At 37.8% G+C, this 23176-nt stretch overlaps 1 protein-coding gene across 4 annotated transcripts in view; it reads left to right on the forward strand.

Annotated features, from left to right (window-relative positions):
* Positions 1-23176, forward strand: part of ptk2aa (protein tyrosine kinase 2aa) — a gene marked incomplete in the record, with an annotated part of 58107 nt that overhangs the window by 1972 nt on the left and 32959 nt on the right. The window contains 7 exon segments of one of the 4 annotated variants that reach the window (XM_014009273.1): positions 7754-7968; positions 12790-12816; positions 18067-18311; positions 19027-19196; positions 20911-20998; positions 21166-21245; positions 21515-21577. In XM_014009273.1, the coding sequence (XP_013864727.1) occupies positions 7950-7968; positions 12790-12816; positions 18067-18311; positions 19027-19196; positions 20911-20998; positions 21166-21245; positions 21515-21577 (692 nt within the window). 4 annotated transcript variants of the gene reach the window in all.

The raw sequence follows: 23176 nt of genomic DNA on the forward strand, positions 1-23176 counted from the left end.
TTTTTTTACCTGCATCTCAGTAGATGCATCAGGACATTCAAAAGCAATAACCAGTGTTTCTTACATGACTTTCCAGTTAGATTTCACTGGTTCTCATCAGTAACTACATAGAAAACACGCATTGATAAAATAAACAGCTTGAAACTGTTGTGGATCGTTCATGTTTTTACACACTTTTGATAATCTTTAGATATTGTTCAAGTAAAAACACTCAAATAATATCACATCTAGTTGGTCTATGTTACAGATTCTTATAGTCAATATAATTATGAGAGTCGAGTCAAAAAAACAGGGTCCTCATTTCTACTTATTCCCAAGTGTGGAGAAGCTTTTGGTCTTTCCTCTACTTCATATTCAAGATGCACAGAAATGCAAATGAGCTGCAGTACCCCGAGGCTGCTGGAGCTACTGTATACAGATGGGCTTGAAGTCCTGCACGCTTACATTTGCATTTCTGAAGCGCTCATTTGTAATGCAATCTAGGAATTGAAACTGTTGACACCATGTTTCAGGTATTCCACCCTCACATTCTTGTTGACAAAGTTAGTTAGTTGTGGGACTCATCGACATACTCTTGTCAGCTGAATACCAGCTGTCTTCGCCAGGATGATGTTCTGCGTTACTGCAAGCCAAAGTCGAGATGTTTTTTTTTTCTTCCCCCAGATGTGATTTCTTTAAAACACGTATCTGCAGCAGCTGTCAGCTGCGATAAAAGTCCCCTGTAATCCAAATGTAAAATTGGTTTGAACAAGCTTAATGTTCTGTTTACATGGTGCCATTTTTAACTGAAAGCGTAACGTTGGGCTTCAGCCGTTTGCGAGCACAGTGACAAGTGGCTGTTTTCTGTGACTCTGAAACTTTTAAAATGCAGGTGGTAATCATAAATGAGCTCTACGGACGGCTGCAGTCAACAGCTTTTCTGCACTTGTGCTGGTAAATCAACAATGGAGACAGACTACGGTGGCAGAAGAGGGCAAAAAATAATAATTTGATCAAGTGTCAAATTTTTTCAGTATTAGTTTTCAGTAGTTGTAATAGTTTTTTTCCCTGCTCATCCAGTTTGTTGAGATGAATGAGTGTGTACTGCTACCTTTTCTTACTCCACTCTTCCTGTGGTGGGTCTAGTATAGGCATGGTGTGTGTGTGTGCTTATATTTCTGTACAAGTGTGTGTGTAAATTGCAGAGCAGTGCAGGAGGCCTGTATTTATAGAAACACTTGACTACACTCAGAGTTCCTGCAGGAGCAGTCCACTTTACCGCATTGAGATTTCTGCTGTGTTTTTTTTTTTTTGTTCCATGTTTCGTACCATCAATGCGTTTTTTTAATTGTTTTCTCCAGTGTGATCTATTCCAGACAAGTTGAAATGGAGAAAACTCCAGAGAAAAATCAGGACGATGACAAAGCCTGCATTTTTGTGTCAGTAGATTGCAGCCTGCAGTGACTCATGATGAGCGCAGTAAGTGACCGCGTTCACTCCAGACACATACAATGTGTGGAGGCTTGTAGAGAGCCTGAAAAAGTATGTGTGTGTCATAAGAAATTCACAATACCTAATGAGGTAATTTGTCTAGAGAAAAGCACCACTATGCAGTTGTTTCTTTTGCAGTTTGACTACTTTTCTGGCAAACAGAAGGCTTTCCCCCCAACTGATTGGCTGCTTTACCAACTGTGTAAATATTTGCGTCAATGTCGAGGTCAGCAATCTTCTATTGCTGTTTACACACTTCTTCCACGATGGGGAAAATGAGCATGAATGAACCGTTGAACTGAGCAGCTGCTTTTATTTGTTTTGAAAATAAGACTTAATACAGTGAGAGTCTGTGTTTATTTACAGTTTCATTTACAGTACCAGCCTAAACTCTGAAATCAGATTTGTTGTCAGAATCAAAAATAATCACGATTAATCGTGACGTTTAGCCAATAACGATTGATATGATGATTAGATGACAGTTGTACTGCATGTTTTTGACTTTTTAATCAGTTAACCCGTGTTCTAAAATTATACAAAGAAAGCATCAGTCAACCTAATGTCTTCATTTTAATTGCCACCACAACCCACCCTTTCTTCTTTTAGCAYGCACTTTGCCACTTGAAAGTGGACACATGAGCTGAGTAGATTTGTTTCTATTCCATGGTTCATTGAAGGAACAGTAGCCGACGTTGCCGAGGTCCGCCTTTTCTGGCTTCTTTCATCTTATTTAGGTTTATGGCGGTGTTTCAGGGGATTAAACACATTTGAAGTGTTAGCGTTAGCTCCATGCCACAATAACTTATATAAATCACTAATTACGGTAATCGAAAAATGCCAAATATTAATTGGTAACAGTTTTTCTGGTGATTATATGAATATTTTTTGTAATTTTGATATATTTCTACTATTTAGTGTCATCACGGTGGCTAATGCTAGGCAACACGACATACGCTGGGGTAAGGCAATAAAGCTAAAGGCTTTACCGTACAGATTCGTACAGCCACTTTCTTCCCGTCTTCGCAGTCGACATGGCCGGCCCACGTAGACTTGGTAGGGTGTGTCCTTTGAAGGACACTGAGTTTGGACTCGAGACTTGAAAGTTGGCGGGCGATATGCATTCCTCCAAAGTATGCTAGACATTCAACTATAAAGTAGTTTCTGTGTCCAAATTTCTGATGTGTTTTCAAGTTGTCTGGCTCTGAATTTATAAATTCAACATCCAACTAACATGAACCTTTTTCCACTGTATGACTCAGTTCTGGATGTGGTTTCAGTTCTAAAGGAAAAGCTTTGTGTGTGTGTTTGTGTTGGGTGTTTAGAGATAGGAAGCTAAATGAACATCCATTCCCTTTACTTCTGGACTGTATTCAGGAAGCCGACCCCCACACCCCTCAGCGCGCACATTTTCAGAGCACTTATTGTACATCCTAAAACACGCTGCCTCCCTCAGGAGCTGAAAAGGAAAACGCCTTCTTCCTCTCAAAAAGCAGCAACACAGCTCAAACTTTTTCTGGTCTATGTGCGAAGCTATGTGTGCCTTTTTTGCAAGGTTGGTTGYGTTCCTCTCTATCACATTGATGGCATTTTTACCCACGATAGCTTGGATAAACATTGTGTTTGTCTTGTCAKTCGAGGATATTTACTCAAGGGTTGGATTTTCAAAATTTGTGAAAACATAATCAGTTGCATCTGTCTGTTTAGATTGTATTATACCTCAAGATATTACGAATGTGAGTTTGCAAAGACGAGATTAAGTACTTGCTTTTTTTTACTTAGCTTGATTATTTATGTTTCTATACACATTGGCATTTTTGGTGTGAATTTTAAGATTTACTCCTGATAAACATTAGGGCTGTGTATTGGCAAGAATTTGGCGATACGATACATATCAAAACAGAGGGGTCACGATACGATATATCCCGATATATTGCGATACTGTAAGCAAGGCAATATATAGCGATATATTGCGATTTTTTTTGTCCAAAAATTCTATTAAATAAAAACCTCTTACTGAAAAAATAAGCTAATGTTTACTTACAATGCTAATGCTACCTTGCTCTCTAGCGCTCAAGAGGTAGAGGAGCCAAATGGCTGGCTCACTGCTGCCAACTAATGGCCAGAGGCTGAACTACAACATAAAAATGAATGGTTGGCAAGAAGGTTGACGTTTTAAACCTTAATAAAAAATCGATACAGGGCTTTAGAATATCGATACAGTATCGGGAAATGAAATATCGCGATATTTCAGTGTATCGATATTTTGTTACACCCCTAATAAACATGCACTTTTTAAAAGTAAGCACACATGGTGAGCAATACTTGTTCTAGAACGGTTGAAGTAAGCTCTTTCTGCTGCCGACAATAGAATTTCAAAAGCCTTTTATTATAATGAATGACTTATAGATGGGTTGCACTCAAGTCATTGCTGTTTTTTTCTGAAGTGAGAATTAAAAGCAAATGAGAACTGCTCCTTCTGCGCTGTGTTTGTGGTACAGCCTTCCAAAGCGAAGTTCAGACCAGTATTGGCGTGGTTGCACAAAAAGAAATGTTTTTGACCTTTTGACACAATAATTATTAGATTGGAATGCTTTTAATTTGTCTTCCTTAATTGTTTCATTGAGATAAATCAGTTACCAGCCAATCCTTCGTCAGTAGACAGCACATGTCTAGTTAGGAATGTCATGATTCAATCTCACATATTGTCATTGTTTTTGTTTGATTATGTTGTTAAAAATAACATTAGGAATGACTTTTCCAAAGGTTGTTTTCCTTCCTTCATTGTAAAACTGTAGCATGTTCCAAGAAAACACATTGCATTGATTTGAGCAATTACATCATATAAGTTGCTGTGTTGTTGGAAATTTCCAGCATCAGATTTATGAGCAGACTGGCCACATTAAAAAATGTGAGTTGATATAAATAACAACAATTATTGATCTGGATATCCCAACTTTTTGTTGTTCAGTCGAAAATGGTAGAAACTCATAAATATCACAAAGATGTTACCAAGCTACAGACTAGAGTTAAAGAAACACTGTAGCCAGCTGTGGATAATGGAAAAATGTTTAGATATTTGAATGACAGGTATAATAATAAAAATAATTATTGTTATTTTCAACTGGAAGGAGACGTTTTCATAAATAAAGCCATGTGCTTGTTCACGTTGACGCTTCCATCACAATGGCTGCGTATGAATGGATCTGTGTGCAACTACGGTAAATGGTGCTTGATGCTTTARCAGAAATTTGCTACAATGGCAGGAAATGACATCATTATTGATGACGAGCCTCCAAACACAAGGACATACGCACAAATATACACACTTAAAACAAGCTAKATTTAATCAACCTCGACCTGAATGACTCAAGAAACGAATGATGGTTCTCACGTTTCATTCTTTTTCACTGGGCAGTGATTAAACTGTAGTCAGAAAAGTGCAATTAACCACAGATGTTGTAAATAAGTTGCCCCTTGTCCTCTGTGTATGTGTATGTGTGTGTGTGTGTGTGCAGGTTGTGTGTGTGGATGTTCAGCGAACAATCAGTGTAATTATTGGATGAGTCAGAGGCAGGGAGAAAGAAGTAATTGTTGGTCTTTGTCATATGGAGAGACAGAAGAGATGTGGGAAAAAGGAGAAATCAAAAGTATAGAGATATATTTTTATTTATATGCATAAATATAGAAAATGCATCATTATCTGCTTTTTAGCCTAGTTTGCAAGATGTTTCAATTCACAGGGGTCTTTATACAGGAAATAGCCTCTTTGGTAGGTTTTTCTTACCTCCTACTGTGCCTGGTCTTTTGTTCGGCTGTCCACTCATTTCATTATTGTAGGATAAGTCTCAGACAGTACTTCTCTTTATTTAAATGATTAAAGGAACGGGGTACTTTGTGCTACAATGGTTAAAAACTTGGGGTCTAATGGGTTTTCCATATCTGTCGATTGGAAGGTTTCTTCTTTCAGCCAATATGACGTTTTGACTAAGGAGCAAAAATACCCCCTCACTTTTTCTCCTGTCTAGTTCACTTTCTATGTTTTTTAAATAGTATCTGTGATTCACATCTAATCGTGAAAGTGCTTCAAAATTGTATATTCAATACTGGAGTTTGGCTCTGTGACTCCTCCTGTTGTAAATCAGTGGTTTTTCTGTAGTTTGTTTGCTTCAACTTTGTTCATCTCTGTGCTCGCAAACAGAATGCCAGTGCTTTATGAAGACGTATCAGCCTTGCTTTATCAGATACTGTGAAAAGTGTTTAAAAACAATACAAGAATGGTGAGTTCTGCTCCTGAAATGCTTCTAAAAGCTTGAGTCTGTGTGGGACATGGTCGGCCCCATCAGTGATTTGTGATTGTAAATGGCCAGAGGCGACATGAAGAACGACGGGTCTTTCCAGACATTTAGCAGAACTGCTCTGTGAAAGAGCCCATAGTATCTGGTTTTGTAGCCACTGTTACACAAACAATCTGCACCCACACAAAAGCAAAAGAAGTCAAACTCATAATATCCTAGACACAAAGATCAGTGGTGAAACACCTGGATCCAGGCCGTACGTATAACGTCACGCTCACAGAGGCTGGTCTGCTCGCGTAGTGTGGCTGAGGTCTAATGTGGGTAGAATGCCTCAGTGTCTGTGTGTCAACGTCTACATGTCTATTTGTGTGATTAGTCACCAGCAGGAGCTCTCGTGTAACAAAGCTTCATTGACCAATTGTGCCATGGTTGTCTCTTTTTCTCATTATCTGGTAAAAAATCTTATAGACTGATTTAAAGTTACGCATTAAAAATCATACCCATTTACTGTTTTTATATGATTTATAACTAGAGTTCACCCATAACTAAACAATCTGCCTTGGTTTGATGAGATATTGTGTCAAATTTGGTCCATTTCAATCGACTTTATTGGTGATGAACATGTTTTTCTTTGTCTTTTTTTTAAAATAATAGTTTAAAAACAAGTCATGACACTTAAAATGACGTCCACTAGAGGGTGGTGTTAATGCGCTGACATCATCAAATGGGGATTCTCACATTGAGAGCCATCAGAGCTTAGACTAACCTTAAATGAGAGTCAGACGAAGAAGTGGGTGTGTGTGTGTTTGTGTGACATCTTGACCTACTAATCCAGTGGCCCATTAATCTGCTTTCCTCCTGAGCAGTTCTCATCGTGTCTGGCTGCTTGTTTTATTGCATTTCTGTGTAAACGAAGGAGAACTGCACTCTGGCACAGTTTTGATCGTACAGTAGAGTAGACTCGTCTAAAGGTTCGGTGTTACCGGTCAAAGACAGATTTTTCTGTCCTCACAGTGGGTGGCTGCTATTTTTGAGTGAATGTTGTTCTGTACACCTGACACAATATTTTACATCAAATCTCATGCAATTTTTTTTAAAATATGAAAGCTTAAATGACACTTCCTGCTCTTCGCAACAAGAATTTGGTCATCTGAAGATTCGTGAACGTGCAGCAATTTTAAGCAATCAAACTGATTTTGTGATGCATACCTTGTAATTTTTAGATGACTTCTTATTATTTGCTAAAATGAAATATACTGTTTTTTCTCTCTTTGTACATTTAGAGTAACTGCTCCATCTGAAAGGAGAATAATGTGGAAAGCCAGTGGAGTACAGCTTACTCGCCGAGTTGCGTGCAATTTGGTTACAGTATAATTGGATTAAATGTGTAAAGTCAGCTGCGGGTATTCCACTTGTCTCCTCTCTTTTTGTTGCTCTGAAGATGGATGATTTCTGTCGAACTGCGTCGAGTTGAAAACATTACTTTCTGACTAATTAAGTGGCTCCTCGGGGGTCTTTTGGGTCCAGGAGACAGAATAGCCAAAGGCAACGCTACACCCACGCATGTTTAAATAACTCTCACTCATTTCGTTTTATTTTTCGACATCTTCCTTCACTCTATTACTATTTGTTTCAGGTATTTTATTCATAATTTGGTTTTCTTTCCTTATTTTCACTGTTTGCTCCTGGTTTGTTTGTTTTTTTTTACTTCTTGCAGTTGTTGCGTCATGTGTTTCCGTCTCTTTCCATGTCTTCCCTTCCTCACTCCTCTTCTGTCTCCCATACATCTGGCTCCTGCTCTGCCCCGTCCATCACACTCCTGAGGGACAAAGCCACTTCCCCCTCCCTCCCTCCTTTTCACCCCCTATTCCTTTTCTCGCTTTCATCTCCCTCCCCCTTTCATGCTCACAGGCTGCCTACTGCTCCTCTTTCCCCCCCCTCTTGTCTCCCGCTTGGCTTTGCTCACGCCGCTTGTGCTGCTGTGTATCTGTGTGTAGTACTATAAGCAGTAGTTGTAGTACAAAGAGTAGGTTGGACGGAACCGAGCTGTGAACTTAAGTCGACATCGCTCATTATTGAGTGAGCTGGCTAGCTCAAGGCTAGCCCTAAGACCACAGAAGCCTGGGATTTGGGCTTTTTTAATTTATCGCTCGTTTAAAAAGGATTAGACTTCTCCTTTTATAAATGGAAGGACTTTACCATGGTAAGACATTTTTCAGCAGTCAGTTTATATATAAGCAATATCTTGTAAAGATAAACTAATCATGAAATGTATACAAAGTACAAAAAKCATCAAAAATCTATTCTGTAATAGTGTAAAATGTAGTGACAATAATGTTTCTGACAAGAAGGAAGAAGAAAAGACTTGCAAACCTGATGCTTGGAAATTATTAATGTATTCGTTTTGATTATTTTATTCAATTGCTTATTAAATATTAACCAAAAATGCAAACAATCTATCAGTGTTTTGGGAGTTTGTTTGTTTTTGAAAATATAATTACATTGTGTTGCTTTTATTTACCTGTTACCTGGTTTGTTTCCGTTAGTCTTGTCTTCTGCCCTCCCCCACACCTGGTTCTTGTTTCTGTTTCAGCCCACCAGCTCCAGGTTTAGTTCTCACCTGACTGATTCTTTGTCAGAGTAGCTCTCTATTTAGAGCCGTTTTCTGTCTCTTGCCCTGCCTCTGCAACACCGTTAGTTTTGTTTTGAATTAAAAATAATAATTATTTTTGGATGCATGCTACCTGCCTCTTCATCTTGTGTTTGGAGCTTCCACATCTTCACCTTGGATTGTGGCAGCATCTTTATTCAACGGGTTATATATGGAGTTGTGCTAATTTGAATTATTGAGGTTGACCTGATCTCTTGAGAAAACTGTGGAAAATATTTTGAGGATTTATTGCTTCAATAAAAAGCAGGTTTATCAATAACTGATACATTTTGAAGTCTTTGATGAGAGCAGTACAGTGGATTAAAAAAAGAAGATGTGGGTGTTTGCTGCTTGCAAGGCTTTGATTTTAAATGCGCGGGACTCGGCGTTTGTGAGGGACAGAGTAAACATGGAGCGTGTCAAATTATTGGGTTGTGTTTGAATCCAAGTGTGCATCCTCAAGTTGTAGGTGTCAGTGTGGATTTCTGTGTTTAAATGTCTGTGTTTTTGTTGCGTGCTCATTTTATTTTCCTTGGTGGTGTTTGATCAGTTGTTTGTCCCGTCTGAATTTCAGCAACTTTGTTCAAATTTTTTTAAATTTTAACTCATAATTAATGAGTCTGATAAAAATTAGGCATAACTTGTAACTTCCTTCTTTCATTTGTTTGAAAAACGTTACACCTTTACCTGAATTACATTTAAGTACTGATCTGCAGATTACCATTTAAATGTTTTGAAGCTCAAGTCAAATCTCTTTAATCCTTAAGGTGTACCACAAACCTGTGTGGCTTAGTGAGCTTTATGATCTTCAACTGTTTGATTGGCAGAAAAGCCTCTTGAACCAAAAAAAAAAAAAAAAATACAGATTTTATTCACCATTTACTCATTTTTATGGTTATGCTATTTAAAATAATAAACAAAATCTGGGACAGCTCAAGTAGGCTGCAACCGCCTGTGTTTATTTATAAGATCGCAGAATTTATTTTAAGCCTCCCAACAGCTTCCAAGTTTGCTCTCATATAAGAAAAAACAAGTCATTTAATATTTAATGTTGCATTTGACATTCCTCTCACTCAAACAACGTTTCCAGCTTGCTAGCAATGATAGAATTGGACCTCAACCCACCGCTGCCCTTCTCCGGGTCATAAACGTTTAATCACTATAAATGATTTTAAAATTATTTCAAACACCGTCTTATCGGTTTATCAGGCCTAAATCTGTTGCCTTAAATTATGCATGATGCGTCCGGTCGGAGTGTGATACGTTAACACGTGTGGACTTCAGTAAGCCCCTTAGCTTTATCGCTGCACCTGAACGATGCACACTTGAGTGAATATCTGCGCCGCAGTGTGTGTGCTTTTGGCAGATAACAGTGTATGAGCAGTCAGGCGTTTTTCTGACCTTATTATGTTGTGTGCATGTAGGGCTTATCTGGAGGGTATGCCTTTGGTGTGTGTGTGTGTGTGTGTTGGAAGTGTGGCGAGCACTTTAATTTAGCATGTGCCAGATGCTGAATAATTGTTTGATATTTATTCACTCATGAATTATCTCTTGAGAAAACACACCTGTGCTTTGATCTGAACCCTTTGCATGAGCAGATAGACAACAGAGCCACATTATCAATATTTTATTATTTGCTCGAAACAGAGGAAGTGGAAACGACTTCTTGAAAGCACAAACTGTGCTTAATACCTACAAATAGATATTTTCAAGGATGTTTTAAGTTTTTATGTGTGTGTAAGTGTTGTGTAGGCAGGTGTGTTTGGTGCCTCAAGTGTTTCGCTGTTGCTTTCACTCCATGCTCCAGTAACACCACATTGTCAAGTGGCTCTCTCTCACACACACAGACAGACACACATTCATGTAAGTGTGTGTGCCAGCTCAGTGTGAAGGTTAACCATTAAACTCTGGGTAGCAAGGCGAAACTAACTCCTCCTTGCAGAAAAAGTATTTTTTAATATAAAATTTTTTTGTGGAAATATATTATTTGCACCTGTTCCTTTAGTCTCATCTGCCCACTGTCCAGTTTTAGCAGCCTATAAAACATTTTTTACTTTAACCTAGGATGGTTTAATTACTTGTATAAAAAAAGGTTCTCCCTTCATCTTCATCTTTCTGTCTGATTTCCTCCAGACTGAATTTGATCTGACGTAATATAAAATCAGGAGTTTAGACACCAAGTTTTTGGTAGTTTTTCTGTATAATTGCAGTTTCTGAAAAACCTATGGCGAACATGCAGTTATGCACAGCTTGAAGAGACGTGTTTGTGTAAACTTGATGTGTGTAAAGCAGCTGCCTCTTTTACTCTTCATATTATTTTATGCATTTATTTTTTTTGGTATTTTTCAGCTGAAAAGGCGCACCTTAGTAGTTTGTCTTTATAGCGACACACAACAAATGTGTTAAAGCCTTGTGCCACCTTCAACACATTGAAACTCCTCCCCTTTAGCAATATAAATATATATTTACTAATGAACTTAGTTGCTTATTAACTGAATTGATTGTGCAGCGTGGACCTGAAGGAGCTGTTATACATAAACAAAACACGGAGGCTGCGACGTGGTTGTAAAATGCATTATAACTTTGAATACCTTCTGAAAATGATTAATTTTTAATAACACTTCTTCAACTGTTATCATAAAACAGTAGCTCTCTCCACTGCTTTTTAGTCTAGACTGCAGTAAAGCCATTATCTCAGGCTAAACACCACTTTGACTCATTATTAACAAGGAGACAGAGAGAGGGACGAATAAAAACCTAAACCAAAGAAACGGATGTCGTCAAAGGTTTCAACTCTATTTACATCATTAGGCACTCTATAAAGACCTAATGAGTTTATAATGGTCCATTTTAGTCCCATGTAACTAAACTGAAACCATTTAATCCAGTGTTGGTTGGTTATTCATGTGTTATTTAAAAAGAATAATAAATGGGAATTGAGAAAACTGGTTAAAATTTAGAGTTTTTGCTCTAATAATTAAATAATTACCAGGTAGATGTTCTTGTATTTTAATGTTACTGCAAAGTAACATTAAGTAAAAATGATTAAAAAAAACACATCAGTTAGTAATAATTTGTTAGGTTTTGTTTTAGGTTATTTGATTTCAACAATACCTTCACTTAATCTCCAATGTCATCACCACCATTGATGGAAAGTGTAGCGTATTGGTTTCATATTACACAGTATTTGTGGCTAATACTTCCATCGTGAGTCATGTTTATGGTACTTTATTTTGCTCTGTGGGTTTTATTCTCAACATTACATCATTTCTGTTGACAGTCTTCATGTGTGCACTTGAATCCCCAGTGTTTGACTGTACATCAGGGTGTCTGAAGCACTTAGGCACTTATCTTTTTTACTTCCTCTCACACACACAGCCCCGTCCCTGCCATAAGTGGGTGTCATGTTCCCATGCAGTGTCTCCTGAACTTCCTGTTCAGATTTCAGGAACTGTTTTGTAGGTGGAATGTGGTGTATCAGAGCAGTCAGTCAAGAAAGAAAATTTGAATTTAAAGCAGTTGTAAAGGTTTTAAATATCCAATTTTTTAAAGAAAGGATTGTTAATGTGSTTTATAGGAAGAATATTGTTTATCCTAATTAGTTCAATCAGGTTTGCCTGAAGCCCCAGACTAATTTCTGTCTGCCAGAGCTTTAATATACCTCTGAAAAAAGTAAAATAGTGATAATGTCTGTTTACTGCGAGTATTACGGTAAGCTGCAAGTAAAAGTTTTAATAAAAATGGATTGAAACTACAAATTTGGGAAGTTTATAGAAACATCTCTGAAACATCATGTGCAGAGTTTAATGGCAGAAAAATAGGATTAATTTATCCATTTTCTGTTGAAAGCAGAGGGGTAAATTGATTAAAAATTGTGCAAATTCTTAACCACAAATGAGTAAAAATGTAAATAATTTAATTTGTGTGTGAACCATTTCTGTTTCTTTTGGGTTTTAACCTACAAGTAAATGTTGGGAAAAAAAAAGTCTAATGTTGTGATCTCACAGCTGTTAAATCCCAACACTGAACAAAAAGATTTTGACCTTTCACTCCTTTCAAACAAGAATCCTTCAGCATATTAGGAGTTGGGTGAATCAAGTAACAATTCAAAATCAATTTAAAGAAATCCGTCGATATCCCTGTGAACTGTTAGCTTGTAAAAATGGCATCATTCAAATTATAATTATTTGAAATTGACATGAATTGTGGAGCACGCCATGCAGTTTCTTTTGCATTTCACATCCAGTAACAGAGTTAGAGACACCTGCTGTAGGACTTAATTTAATATTTACTTTCCTTTTTGTTTCCGTATTTCTTTGTTTTGAAGCTTTGCAGTTTAAAAAAATAACTCACTGTTATTTGTTTGTTTTTCAGATATTTCCAGGATTGCCTACTACACAGGTCGGTAACTGACCCGTAAACATCTAAAAGTCTGTCTATTTGTTTTAAAAGACACAATTTTATTTAGTAATTGTTGTGAATAATGTATTTCTAGGTACAATTATTAGCCGACACCCCACCACAGATAGCTGCTTATTACTGGTGACATTTTTTTTCTGCAAACCCAAACTCGTCTTTTAATGTGAAATTTTCAGACGTAGAAGGCCAAAACAAAATTGAGCAATTGTTTTTCAGTAGATAAATAATCAGTACTCTCAAGCACAGACCAAAATTAATAAATTTTATTTTTATTTTAAAATTGTTGTATTTGTGATGTGAGTCTAAGAAAGTAACGTGTTTTTCCCCTCAGAAATGAATATATACTGTTGCCTGAAAGCATGCTTTGGTGCACAAAATAATCTCCAATTTGGCTCAAATTTATCAGCCTTGTAAATTATTAATGTCTTCTCAGTTATACATTGTAAGTTTAATTTTCTGAAGCCATTTCTTTCTTTTATTTATCATTCTTTGTAATGATTTAAACCTAAGATACATTTAGTTTTCTCATCTCAGTGCATCAAAACACTTTTTTAAAATCCTCTGAATTAGGAGCTTAACAATAGTGAATGCCACCTGTGAGGACGTAAGGAAACAACAAAGGAAGTGTTTTTTGAGAGGATGTTTAGATATGCTCATTGTTTTTATGTTTTATGTTTGGTTTTTCAAATGTAAGCTATTTTCCTTTTATTTATTTAGGTTGTTTAATGAGACACATTGTTATAACATATATTAGACTTATATTGCAGATCAATAGGAGAGCATTAAAGCTAAATCTTTCTCATTTTTATGCTTTTATTTTTTCTTACATGCACAAAATAATATGTGAGTCTTTGAAGAGTAATCAAGATTTGTTTATCTTGGGTTTTTTTGTATACCCTAAAGGCATTGAAATGTAGCAATTTTTCATTCAGAAATAATGACATCAAAACAACAGATCTGAGGTTTAACCACTGCAATTACATTTTCTGCTAAAGTAATTATCTTCAGAAGAGCAGAGCAAAATAGTAAGAAAGAGACTTTTGGCTCGGACCCAGAAAAGCTCTTCCCATTCATGACAGCATCCGGCCCTCGGACAAAAGACTCTCAATGGTCCACACACACACACACACACACACACACACACACACACACACACACNCACACACACACACACACACACACACACACACACACACACATACATACACACACATACACAAACACACACTCCACAACACCCCCCCATGCTCCCACCAGATTTTCATAACAATGGGGAATGCCTGGGACGGAGCACAAATTATAGGAAACCCACACGTGCGCACTCATAAAAACACACTGGGATGAATGCTGAAGTTGGTCGTCTGAAACGCGAATAACCTTAAGAGTTTACATCTTTGTCAGTGAATATTGTTTTCCATTACACAGACGATTGTTTGTGTTTAATTATAGTTTAAAATGGCTACTGAGACTCCTGCAGCAGTAATACTTAACAAGTGCATATTGCATTGATGTTTGAGACTAAAAAACAAGTTGGTTAAGTTTGCTTGATTATGTATTAGATTTATATAAATCGTGGTTTGAACTCTGGTTTACGTGCAGAAAAAAAAAACAAGGCTACTATTGTTTTGACAAGGAGTCTTGTTTCTTTTAACTCTTGATTTATTTGATAATTCCATGAAAATCCATTAGAAATATTTTGGAATGTWCATGTTTGGTTAATCTCATTTGGCTCAAGTGTCCATTGGAACAAGGATTAGSTAACGGTGTGGTTGTAGATTTGTAAATTGTATTATCAGACCCTGAAGGGTTTGAAAAAAGATTTGACTGATTTTTATTGACTGAGTGGATGCATACAATGGGATTAATTGATTATTGTAAAGATAATYGTTGCACCTTCATGTAGTGTTGCTTTTAATCTAGATTAAATKCAACAACTTCATTTGTGCTCAGTGCAATAGTTTGTATCACCTGACTTTTGCTGATATTAATTTAGGATGAGGGCTGTTCTGAGATCAGTGTCATCAGCTGTGGGAGTGGTTTTAATTGAATGAAGAGAACAGGATTAACATATTAATAGTTTCTGGCTCCTCCTGCTCCTCTAACAGCCCCCCTCTCAAGCTCTCCTGTTTCTCACTCAACTTTCATTCAGTTGTGCTGCTCTGCCCTGGTTTTTCCTCTCATTCACTTTGAAACAATCGCTGTTTCTCCTCGTCTCTGTCTCTGCTTCCTTTGTTTACCTGGCAAACTCTGTCCTCTCACTTTCTGTTTCCAGCAGAAGACGATAACTTTGTGTTTTTCTCTAACTGAGAGCAGTAATTGTCTCCTTCTCTTTGACTACTGGCGAACAGAAAGTCCTCTGGATCAGCACTGTACAAGTCGGATTTGTCTTTGAGGTTGTTTTTTTTTTTTTTTTTTTTTTTTTTGCTGAAGGAGAGCTTCTCTCACAAACTCAGGGACTTCAGATTGAAATAACCCAGTCTCTCCTGAGCAACAGTTGCCCGACACTTCCAGGGCACCTCTGAAAGTATGGCGTGCGGGCACCAACCAGATCTGAGTCGAGAAACAAACGATGTGTTTTCATCAGAGAAGGATTGCTGACAGACGACCTCAGAAGTGGACAGAAATTTGAGGATAAAACTTTGAGATTTGTTTTGTACAACTTCGGATGCAAGGAAAAGATMGAGAGGACAAACTGAAACGACTCACAGACTATATTTATTTAGTCTGTCTCGTTTTGGAGGATTTTCACTCTTCAGTGGCGATACAAAAACTGGTCGTTTTGTGAATTTGATCTTTTTGGAAACCATAGTACCGAAACCTGAGAGGTATATTTTTCTTTCAAGACTGTGTGCGAGTCGGAGTTTGGATTATGTAAGTGTTTTTTAAAGTTCAGCTTGTGCGATGCGAGGCTCCGACGCAGCGAGTTGCCTTTCTGTCCTCGGTGCAGACAGGCACAGGAAGGGGCAGACATGCCTTTCCATGGCGATGGGTGGCTGTAGCCCTTTCCCCGTGTGCTGGGTCAGAGGTATGAACGAAATCTCCTTAAAGCGCACACACAGAAACACACAGGAGCACAAAACACACTTCTCAGCCTGTGACACCTGACTCCATGGGAACAGACTTGGTATACAGCCAAAGCTACCGTGGATTTGCAGACTCTGTGCTTATGTACTGGGGGTGTGTGGGTGTGTGCACACTCTCCACCCCTATCAGGTGTAATTACCTTGTAAACCAAATCCGTTAGGGTAGACATAAGGATACTTTTCAGATTGTCCGCAAAACATTTTGGTTGTCCAAAAGAATCTCAAGAAAAATGTAATTTAACAAGTATATTGTTCTGTAGACAAAGTTTATTATATATAATTGTTCTCAGTCAGCCAGGTTGACAGGATCTGCATGAATAAAACTTCCTCATTCTCTTCTTTGAAATAGAGTATTTAAGGCTCAGGGAGAAAAGCAGCAAAAATGTTGCTAATACAATCTAGAGGTTACCCAACATTCATAAACTTCTTTCTGATCATAGGTCAAACATTTTCACTTAAATAGGAGTATACTTTGTACACTTATTAAAAGTTACAGTTTAGTGTTCTGTTCGGCTTTACCAAGTTTTTTGCTCCCTTTCATTTTTATAAATGTCGGACACCCATGGCAGAGAACTTTAATAAAGGTCTTTTCAGGATCTGGTTGTCCGAAATGAAAATCGGTTGTCTTGGACAACCTAAACAATGGTTATGTCTACACCTGCGTTTCTTTTAATGGAGTAGAACTACAGGAAGGACAAAAAGAAGAAAAAGAAGTTTGACTCTTAATGGTTTTTTTTTTTACAACAGCACGCACACTTGCACTTGCATACACACACAGTCACAAGATCATTCTTTTATTCATTTCCAACTGAAGTTGCCATAAAATTACAGGAAGTGTGTCAGTGTCGGAGCTTCTTATTCGGGACAAAATGGCAGCCTGCGGAGCATTGTCTTTGCTCCTTTACACACACAGATGCTTACATAATGAGACTTGACCCTGACTGTGCCACTCTTGCTTTATTTCTCTCTCTGGTATCTTATTGTTCATTGTCTTTTATCTTTCCAAAGAACAACACACGGTGCATGGATACTTGCTGTACGGCGTTTGCGTCAAACGGGACAGGAAGGGCTTAGTGGAAAGTTAGACTGTGGAGCATTTGATTGTGCGACGTTAGAGGTGTAACAATTTGTGTCTGACAGTAGAGCGAAAAGGGAGGACCCACACCAAGGTACAAACAATGACTGATTAGTGCAGGGTTCTCCAACAGGTTTTTCCTTAAGAGCTACCTTTTTGCAACATTTAATTTTAAACTTAAACCGTTGGAATAAGCTTGTTTAGCACAAAAAACTTTGTCTTCAATTCACATGAAACTACCACAAAGAACACTGAATTTACATGAATGTGCTTTTTGTGTTTATCCTTTCATATTATATTGTATTTCAATCTAATAACTTAGGGCAGGGCTATTCAAAGAAATTGCTTCAGGGGCCACAGTTACTGCAGGCCAACAGCTCAGGGGCCAAACATCCAGCAATTAAAGTCATTATGTAAAAAAAACAAAGTATTACAAAGATTTTTTACCTTTTGAAATAGTTTATTTTGCTGCATTTAATCATGAATATAACATACAGAACCCTATAAAAGTAGTGATAATTAAACAATATCAAAAACAAAAAGAACACAATATGCCTCCTATTGGACACGAATATTGTTTTTGACATCTCTGATGTGCCAAATTGTTAAAACATTTTTTTCACTTTCATAGTTTTATCTTCAACTGCTTGTAATTTTAACTGTCTTGAGTGTTTATAGAAATGGTTTTACCAGCTTCTAGTTAAGATCCTGATGTTTCTGTTGATACCAAACATGTCTATGTTGAACTAAAACAACTTAGTAATTAAAGTAGAAAACCGGGGGTTTGAGCTTAAGAGRTGATTGAACCAAGTGGCGGGCCGAACTTTAGCTGGATGTGGCCTGCATGCAGCCAGTTGAATAGCCAGACTTAGGGTTTAACTGCAACAGATTTGTGCATAAATAACATCAGGTGACGGGTCTCCGATTTTTTTTTACTTACCGCATTGTAGACTCCAGCTGGAAGAAACCCCCTGTAGAACTACCACAATATTGTTTTTCTTCATTGCCGTCTGTGTTTCACTGTTTTATTTTACTTGTTTAATGACCTCAGACTGTCTCTTCTTTCCTCTGCAGAATATGACAGACACCTAGCAGCGGCAGTGTCGGCAGGGAAAACCATGGCAACAGCCTACCTGGAGCCCCACCTGAACAACACCCTCCTAGGCGGCGCCAAGTCGCAGCTGAATGCTGGGGTATCGGACCGAACCATGGCTGGCCCCGTGGACAGGGTTCTGAAAGTCTTCCATCACTTTGAGATCAACACTGAACAAAGCTTCTGGTCTACCAATGTCAGATATGGAGATGCAACTGATGTCAGGGTACGAAGATGCACTCCTCACTTTRGGTTGAAAGATTTTTCCATTAAGTAGCTTCTTAGATTCTTAGATTTAGTACTCCGTATTAATAACCTTAGACAGAAACTAAACCTCTACAGTGATATGTAGTGTTTGTAGTTGTCCCCAGGCCTACTTAGTTACAGTTCACACTCAGCAGTGTATAAAAGTTGATATTTCTTTAGCTACTTTTCCTCAGCTCAAGGTCTTAGCTGTCAGCTCTGATAAAAAGAAACCGCACAACGAGAGTAACCTGAGGGGGGCCGTTTTTAATGTTTGTATCTACCAGTGCTGTGGTGCGTTTTTAACTTCAACCATGACGCAGAAACTTCCGAGCACAGCTTAAATTGTTAGCGGTTTGTCACAGCAACTATCCTCTCCTCTCTTCTCCTTTTTATCCCTCTCTTCTTCAGAATGTAGGTCAGAACCCMCTGGCCGTTTACATGTCAACACACATGGTTCTTTAAGCATTATTGTGGTCATCTGATGTCTGCCAAATTGTATGGGTGGGAACATAATTTTGTATCGTTGGAGTCACCTAGACACACTCAGATACACACTTCTTGACTTTAAGTTGTGTAAACAAATACTCTGAGCTAAATATAATTGTTTTAAAAAAACATATCTTTAAATGTATTAGATTGAGGTGGACACACTCCATTAAAATCTCACTTTTATTTCAATTTTCTTTTTAATACAGGGGATCATCCAGAAGATCCTGGACATCCACAAAGTGCGCTGGACTTCCTGTTTCGGCCTTCGCCTCAGCAGCAGCCAATCCAAAGACCAGGTGCACTGGCTCCACCCAGATATGGGCGTGTCTCACATCAGAGAGAAATACGAACAAGCTCGTCCCAACGAGGAATGGAGGTTAGACAACACAGGCCAAGAYTTAATTTATAAGATTTAAACAGGGTTCCCACAGGTCCTTGAAATCCTTGAAAGTTTGTAAATTTGAAAAAACTATTTCAAGGCCCTGGAAAGTTTGTGAAATCAGCCGAAAATTACACTTGTCCTAGAAAGTCCTTGAATGTTTTTTTTTTGGGGGGAGATTGAAATTCTCTATTCACACGACTGATTTTCATCATCTTTTAAAAAAATAACTTATAAAATTAAATTTAAAAAATACTAACCTTTGTTGCGGTGGATAACTCAGGGTTACAGTAAACTGACGTCATTGTTTCTGACTCAACAACTTCTACAGTATGTTGTTCAGTTTTTCATTGAATTTACATGATATTAAACCTGTTTATTGGTAACATTCTGTGGTAACAGTAGGTAACTGCTGTTGCGYGTGGTTCTTTAATTTGAGGAAATTGGTACTGGAAAGTCCTCGGAAGGTCCTTGAATTTGAGGTTGACCAAGATGTGGGAACCCTGTTTAAAACAAATAACTTCTTAATTAAATGTAAACAGTAATTAGAAAACAAAATTATTTATCTACAGTTTTTATTACCTGTATTTTTTTTTTGACTCGTTCATCAATCAGCTAAAAAAAAAAAATCCTTCTAAAAGTCAAAACAAACAAGTTTGTACTTAAAAATTGCAAGACAATAGCAAAAAGAAACACATTTAAACTTACTCTCTTTCTCTGACATCTTGACTGGAAGTTCTTCTGACGTCTCATTTAGATGTTCTGAGTTGCTGTTATCATCAGTTTGAGCTATCTGTTGGTCATTGCACCTCCATTTCAACACATTTATCTATCTAAACTAAATTCAATAACTTGGCTTGGTGAATTTAACTCAAAATTCTGGATATTTTTTGTTTTGCCTTAGCGTTTGAATAGAAAAGGTCAGGGTGTCTCTAAAAAACACTTTTTATTTTTATAGGAAAAATGGTGATTTGAAAACAGTTTCCTGATGTGATTCATGATGACTTTTCATGACTTTGCAAATCCAGTCGCCGGCTCTGAAAACAGACGGACTCAGCAGTCTGTCGTTTCGACTCCAAAGTCGCTGTGATTTACTGCAGACAGCATGAAGATAAATAGTGCAACCTGTCTGTTTGTGGCCATGTGTGTGGTGCAGCGTGGCTCTGTGGAAGGGTTGTTTGAATGTTAAGGGTGTAGTAAATATATTACCTTTTATTGTGGCAGTCTGGGTGCTAATGCTATTATGGGGAGGAGACTTCTTTCACTGTGGACATAAAGAGAGCAAGAGAACCAGATGTCTGTTTTATCTGACCCGATCAACAACTCTCTCTGTGTCTCTAATATACTGGTTTTACAATCACTCCTCTCATTAGCATTTTTAACACTTCTCAAATCTTACTTTCTTGTTCTTTTTCTTATCTTTTGGTCTACTTTTTCCCCRTCTTCCTCATGAACAAATAGGATTTCTCATTATGCATGAGTTTGGACCATCATTGTTTTACAAAATTAATAGGAGGCACATGGTACTTGTTTAAGTATTTACTGCAAAGCTGTTAGCTCGTGCTGTCTACCAAGTTCACTGTAACCAACAGCATGTCCAAACATTTTAAAGGCAGTGGAAAAACATGTTGGTTTTAGGTGTTTTTTATTCCTATTTAGGAAAAAAAAAAGTTTTTTTTAACTACTGTGTCCATTCTTTTTTGTTCTGTAGGTACGAGCTAAGGATTCGATATCTACCAAAAGGCTTTGTGCAGCAGTTTACAGAAGACAAACCTTCACTTAACTGCTTCTATCATCAGGTACTCAACATACTTTAAGGCAGCTTCCAGCTCTGAGGCACATGACCGTACTTTGTGTGTGTGTGTTTGCACAATTTAAATCAGTAGGACTGTGTGTGTGGCAGATTCCTATTTAAATAAGAGAAATAAATATTTWGATTTAGTTTTGTTTGTGACGTTTTTTCCAGGTGAAGAATGACTACATGACCCAATATGGGGATAAAGTGGAACAAGATGTAGCTCTAAAGTTGGGTTGCCTAGAAATCAGGTAACTCATGCTCCCAGTGATTACTGAAAACACCAACTGGAAACTTAATTTGTTTGATTTGTTTACTGTTGAAGTTTTTTTGTTTAGTCAGTGTGTGTTATTTATTAGTCAGTGCAGCAGCTGTTTCACTCCCAGTTTGACTTTTATTTTTGATTCTKTGAGCACAGTTTAAAATATTTTACTGAAAACAAAAAGCTAGTATAATGTCTGCTACATTCTGAGCTTGATTTCTCACTGTTTTCTTTTTTTTTTATTATTATTGTTTCCAGGAGGTTTTTTAAAGAGATGAGAGGAAACGCCCTGGACAAGAAATCCAACTATGAACTACTGGAGTAAGTGTTTTCTTTATGAGCAACCAGTACTGGACAGTTCTGCTCCTGTGATTTGAAAACAGTTCTGCTCCTGTGATTTGAAACGTTGCTTCAGTACTGGGGTTAAAGAGGAAGTTTTAAGCATCCTGCTTTTGCATTCATCCTATTGTTCTCCTGTTGTCCCACTTTGGACTCTTAACAAAGACTCTCAGTGAAGAATTAAACTGAGGTCTAAATCAGGCCTGGCTCTGACATGTTCTGTTTCTAACGAGCTGCCCTCTTGTATTCAAGTGTATTTGAACATCAGCCTAACGAGCTTTCCAATTAACTGAAAAGAGTGGCTGCTGTCTCTTTGCTGGTATTTCTTTATCTCTTTTATTCCCTCAGTTCTTCCCTCACATCCTGGATCTCTGTCTGGTTTTCTTCTTGTGTTACTGCCATGTTTTTTTTCCCTCTAACTCTTGCTCATTTTCTTTCGCTTTGTGCTGATTAGGAAAAGATGTTGTGTCATGCATATTTTAAACCAGAAGAGTTGAGGGAAAGTGCTGCTCAGATCTGATGCTGCAAGCTGATATTTGGCCATGAGTTGCTGCTGAAGAGTCATAGCCAGAAAATCCCATCACATGATGGTGTTGTTTGGCACTGTTGGCTTTAGTTGACCCACAGTACCAATGAAATTGACTTTTAACTCACAAATATAGTTTGGTATTGGTTCTTCTCAAAATTAGTGAGCAAGTCATAGCTGATGATGAGTGAGAATCAGCAGCTTCTGGAGGCTGAAGGAGACCTCCGTTTCTACACACAAAACACAAATCCGTCTCTAAAGTGCTCTTTACCATCAAGATCTCAGACACTTAAGTAACAAGCTTTAGACTCTCAGTGGGGGAACGACCAGTGAAAGAACGGCTGGGACCCTGAAAGCCACATTGTCCTGCATGCATTCAGTGGAATACAAGTACGTGTAGAAAAGAGAAAATTCTGCTGCATGTGTGGTTAAAAAACTGCAGAGGGTGTGTTTGTGTAAATGGATGAATACGAAAAGCAATTTTAAGTGTTGTGTACATCAACAAGGTTCTATGTAATTCAAGTTTGATTTTGCCTTGTTTATCATCTGAGCTCTGCTAACTGAAATTAGTTTTGTTTTTGTATTTAAGCCAAATCTTTGCTATTACATTTTCACTGCACTCTTACAACTTTTCTGCTCTGATTTCTTTAATAGTAGATTGATTAAGACAATCAGCAAGCTTGGTTTTTAACTAAGCTATTTTATACTATTATATTGATTTGAGATGTGACCTTTGTTGGAGCAACATGGGGTAGAGAAGATGATGTAACCTCCCAGACTTTCCTCCTCCTCTACTCATCTTTTCCTCAGAGGAGTATGAGTCATTAGTTTGCTTCCTGTTATAGCRCTGCACATCTTAATGTCACTGTGGCCCACCCAACCCCCACCTCTGTCACTGCCTCTCTGCTTTCTTTGTTTTTATTTCAACCCATCTTAGGAGAATATGAGCAAAGCCCTTCAGTCAGCGAACTCATGGTGTTTTGTTTCTGTTCAGTTCCTCGTCTGAAAAGTGTCGCTTGTCAAATCTTAGTAGAGCGAAACAGGCTGCTGAGATC

The sequence above is a fragment of the Austrofundulus limnaeus genome, unplaced genomic scaffold, assembly GCF_001266775.1.
Source record: "Austrofundulus limnaeus strain Quisiro unplaced genomic scaffold, Austrofundulus_limnaeus-1.0 Scaffold56, whole genome shotgun sequence".
NCBI lineage: Eukaryota > Metazoa > Chordata > Actinopteri > Cyprinodontiformes > Rivulidae > Austrofundulus > Austrofundulus limnaeus.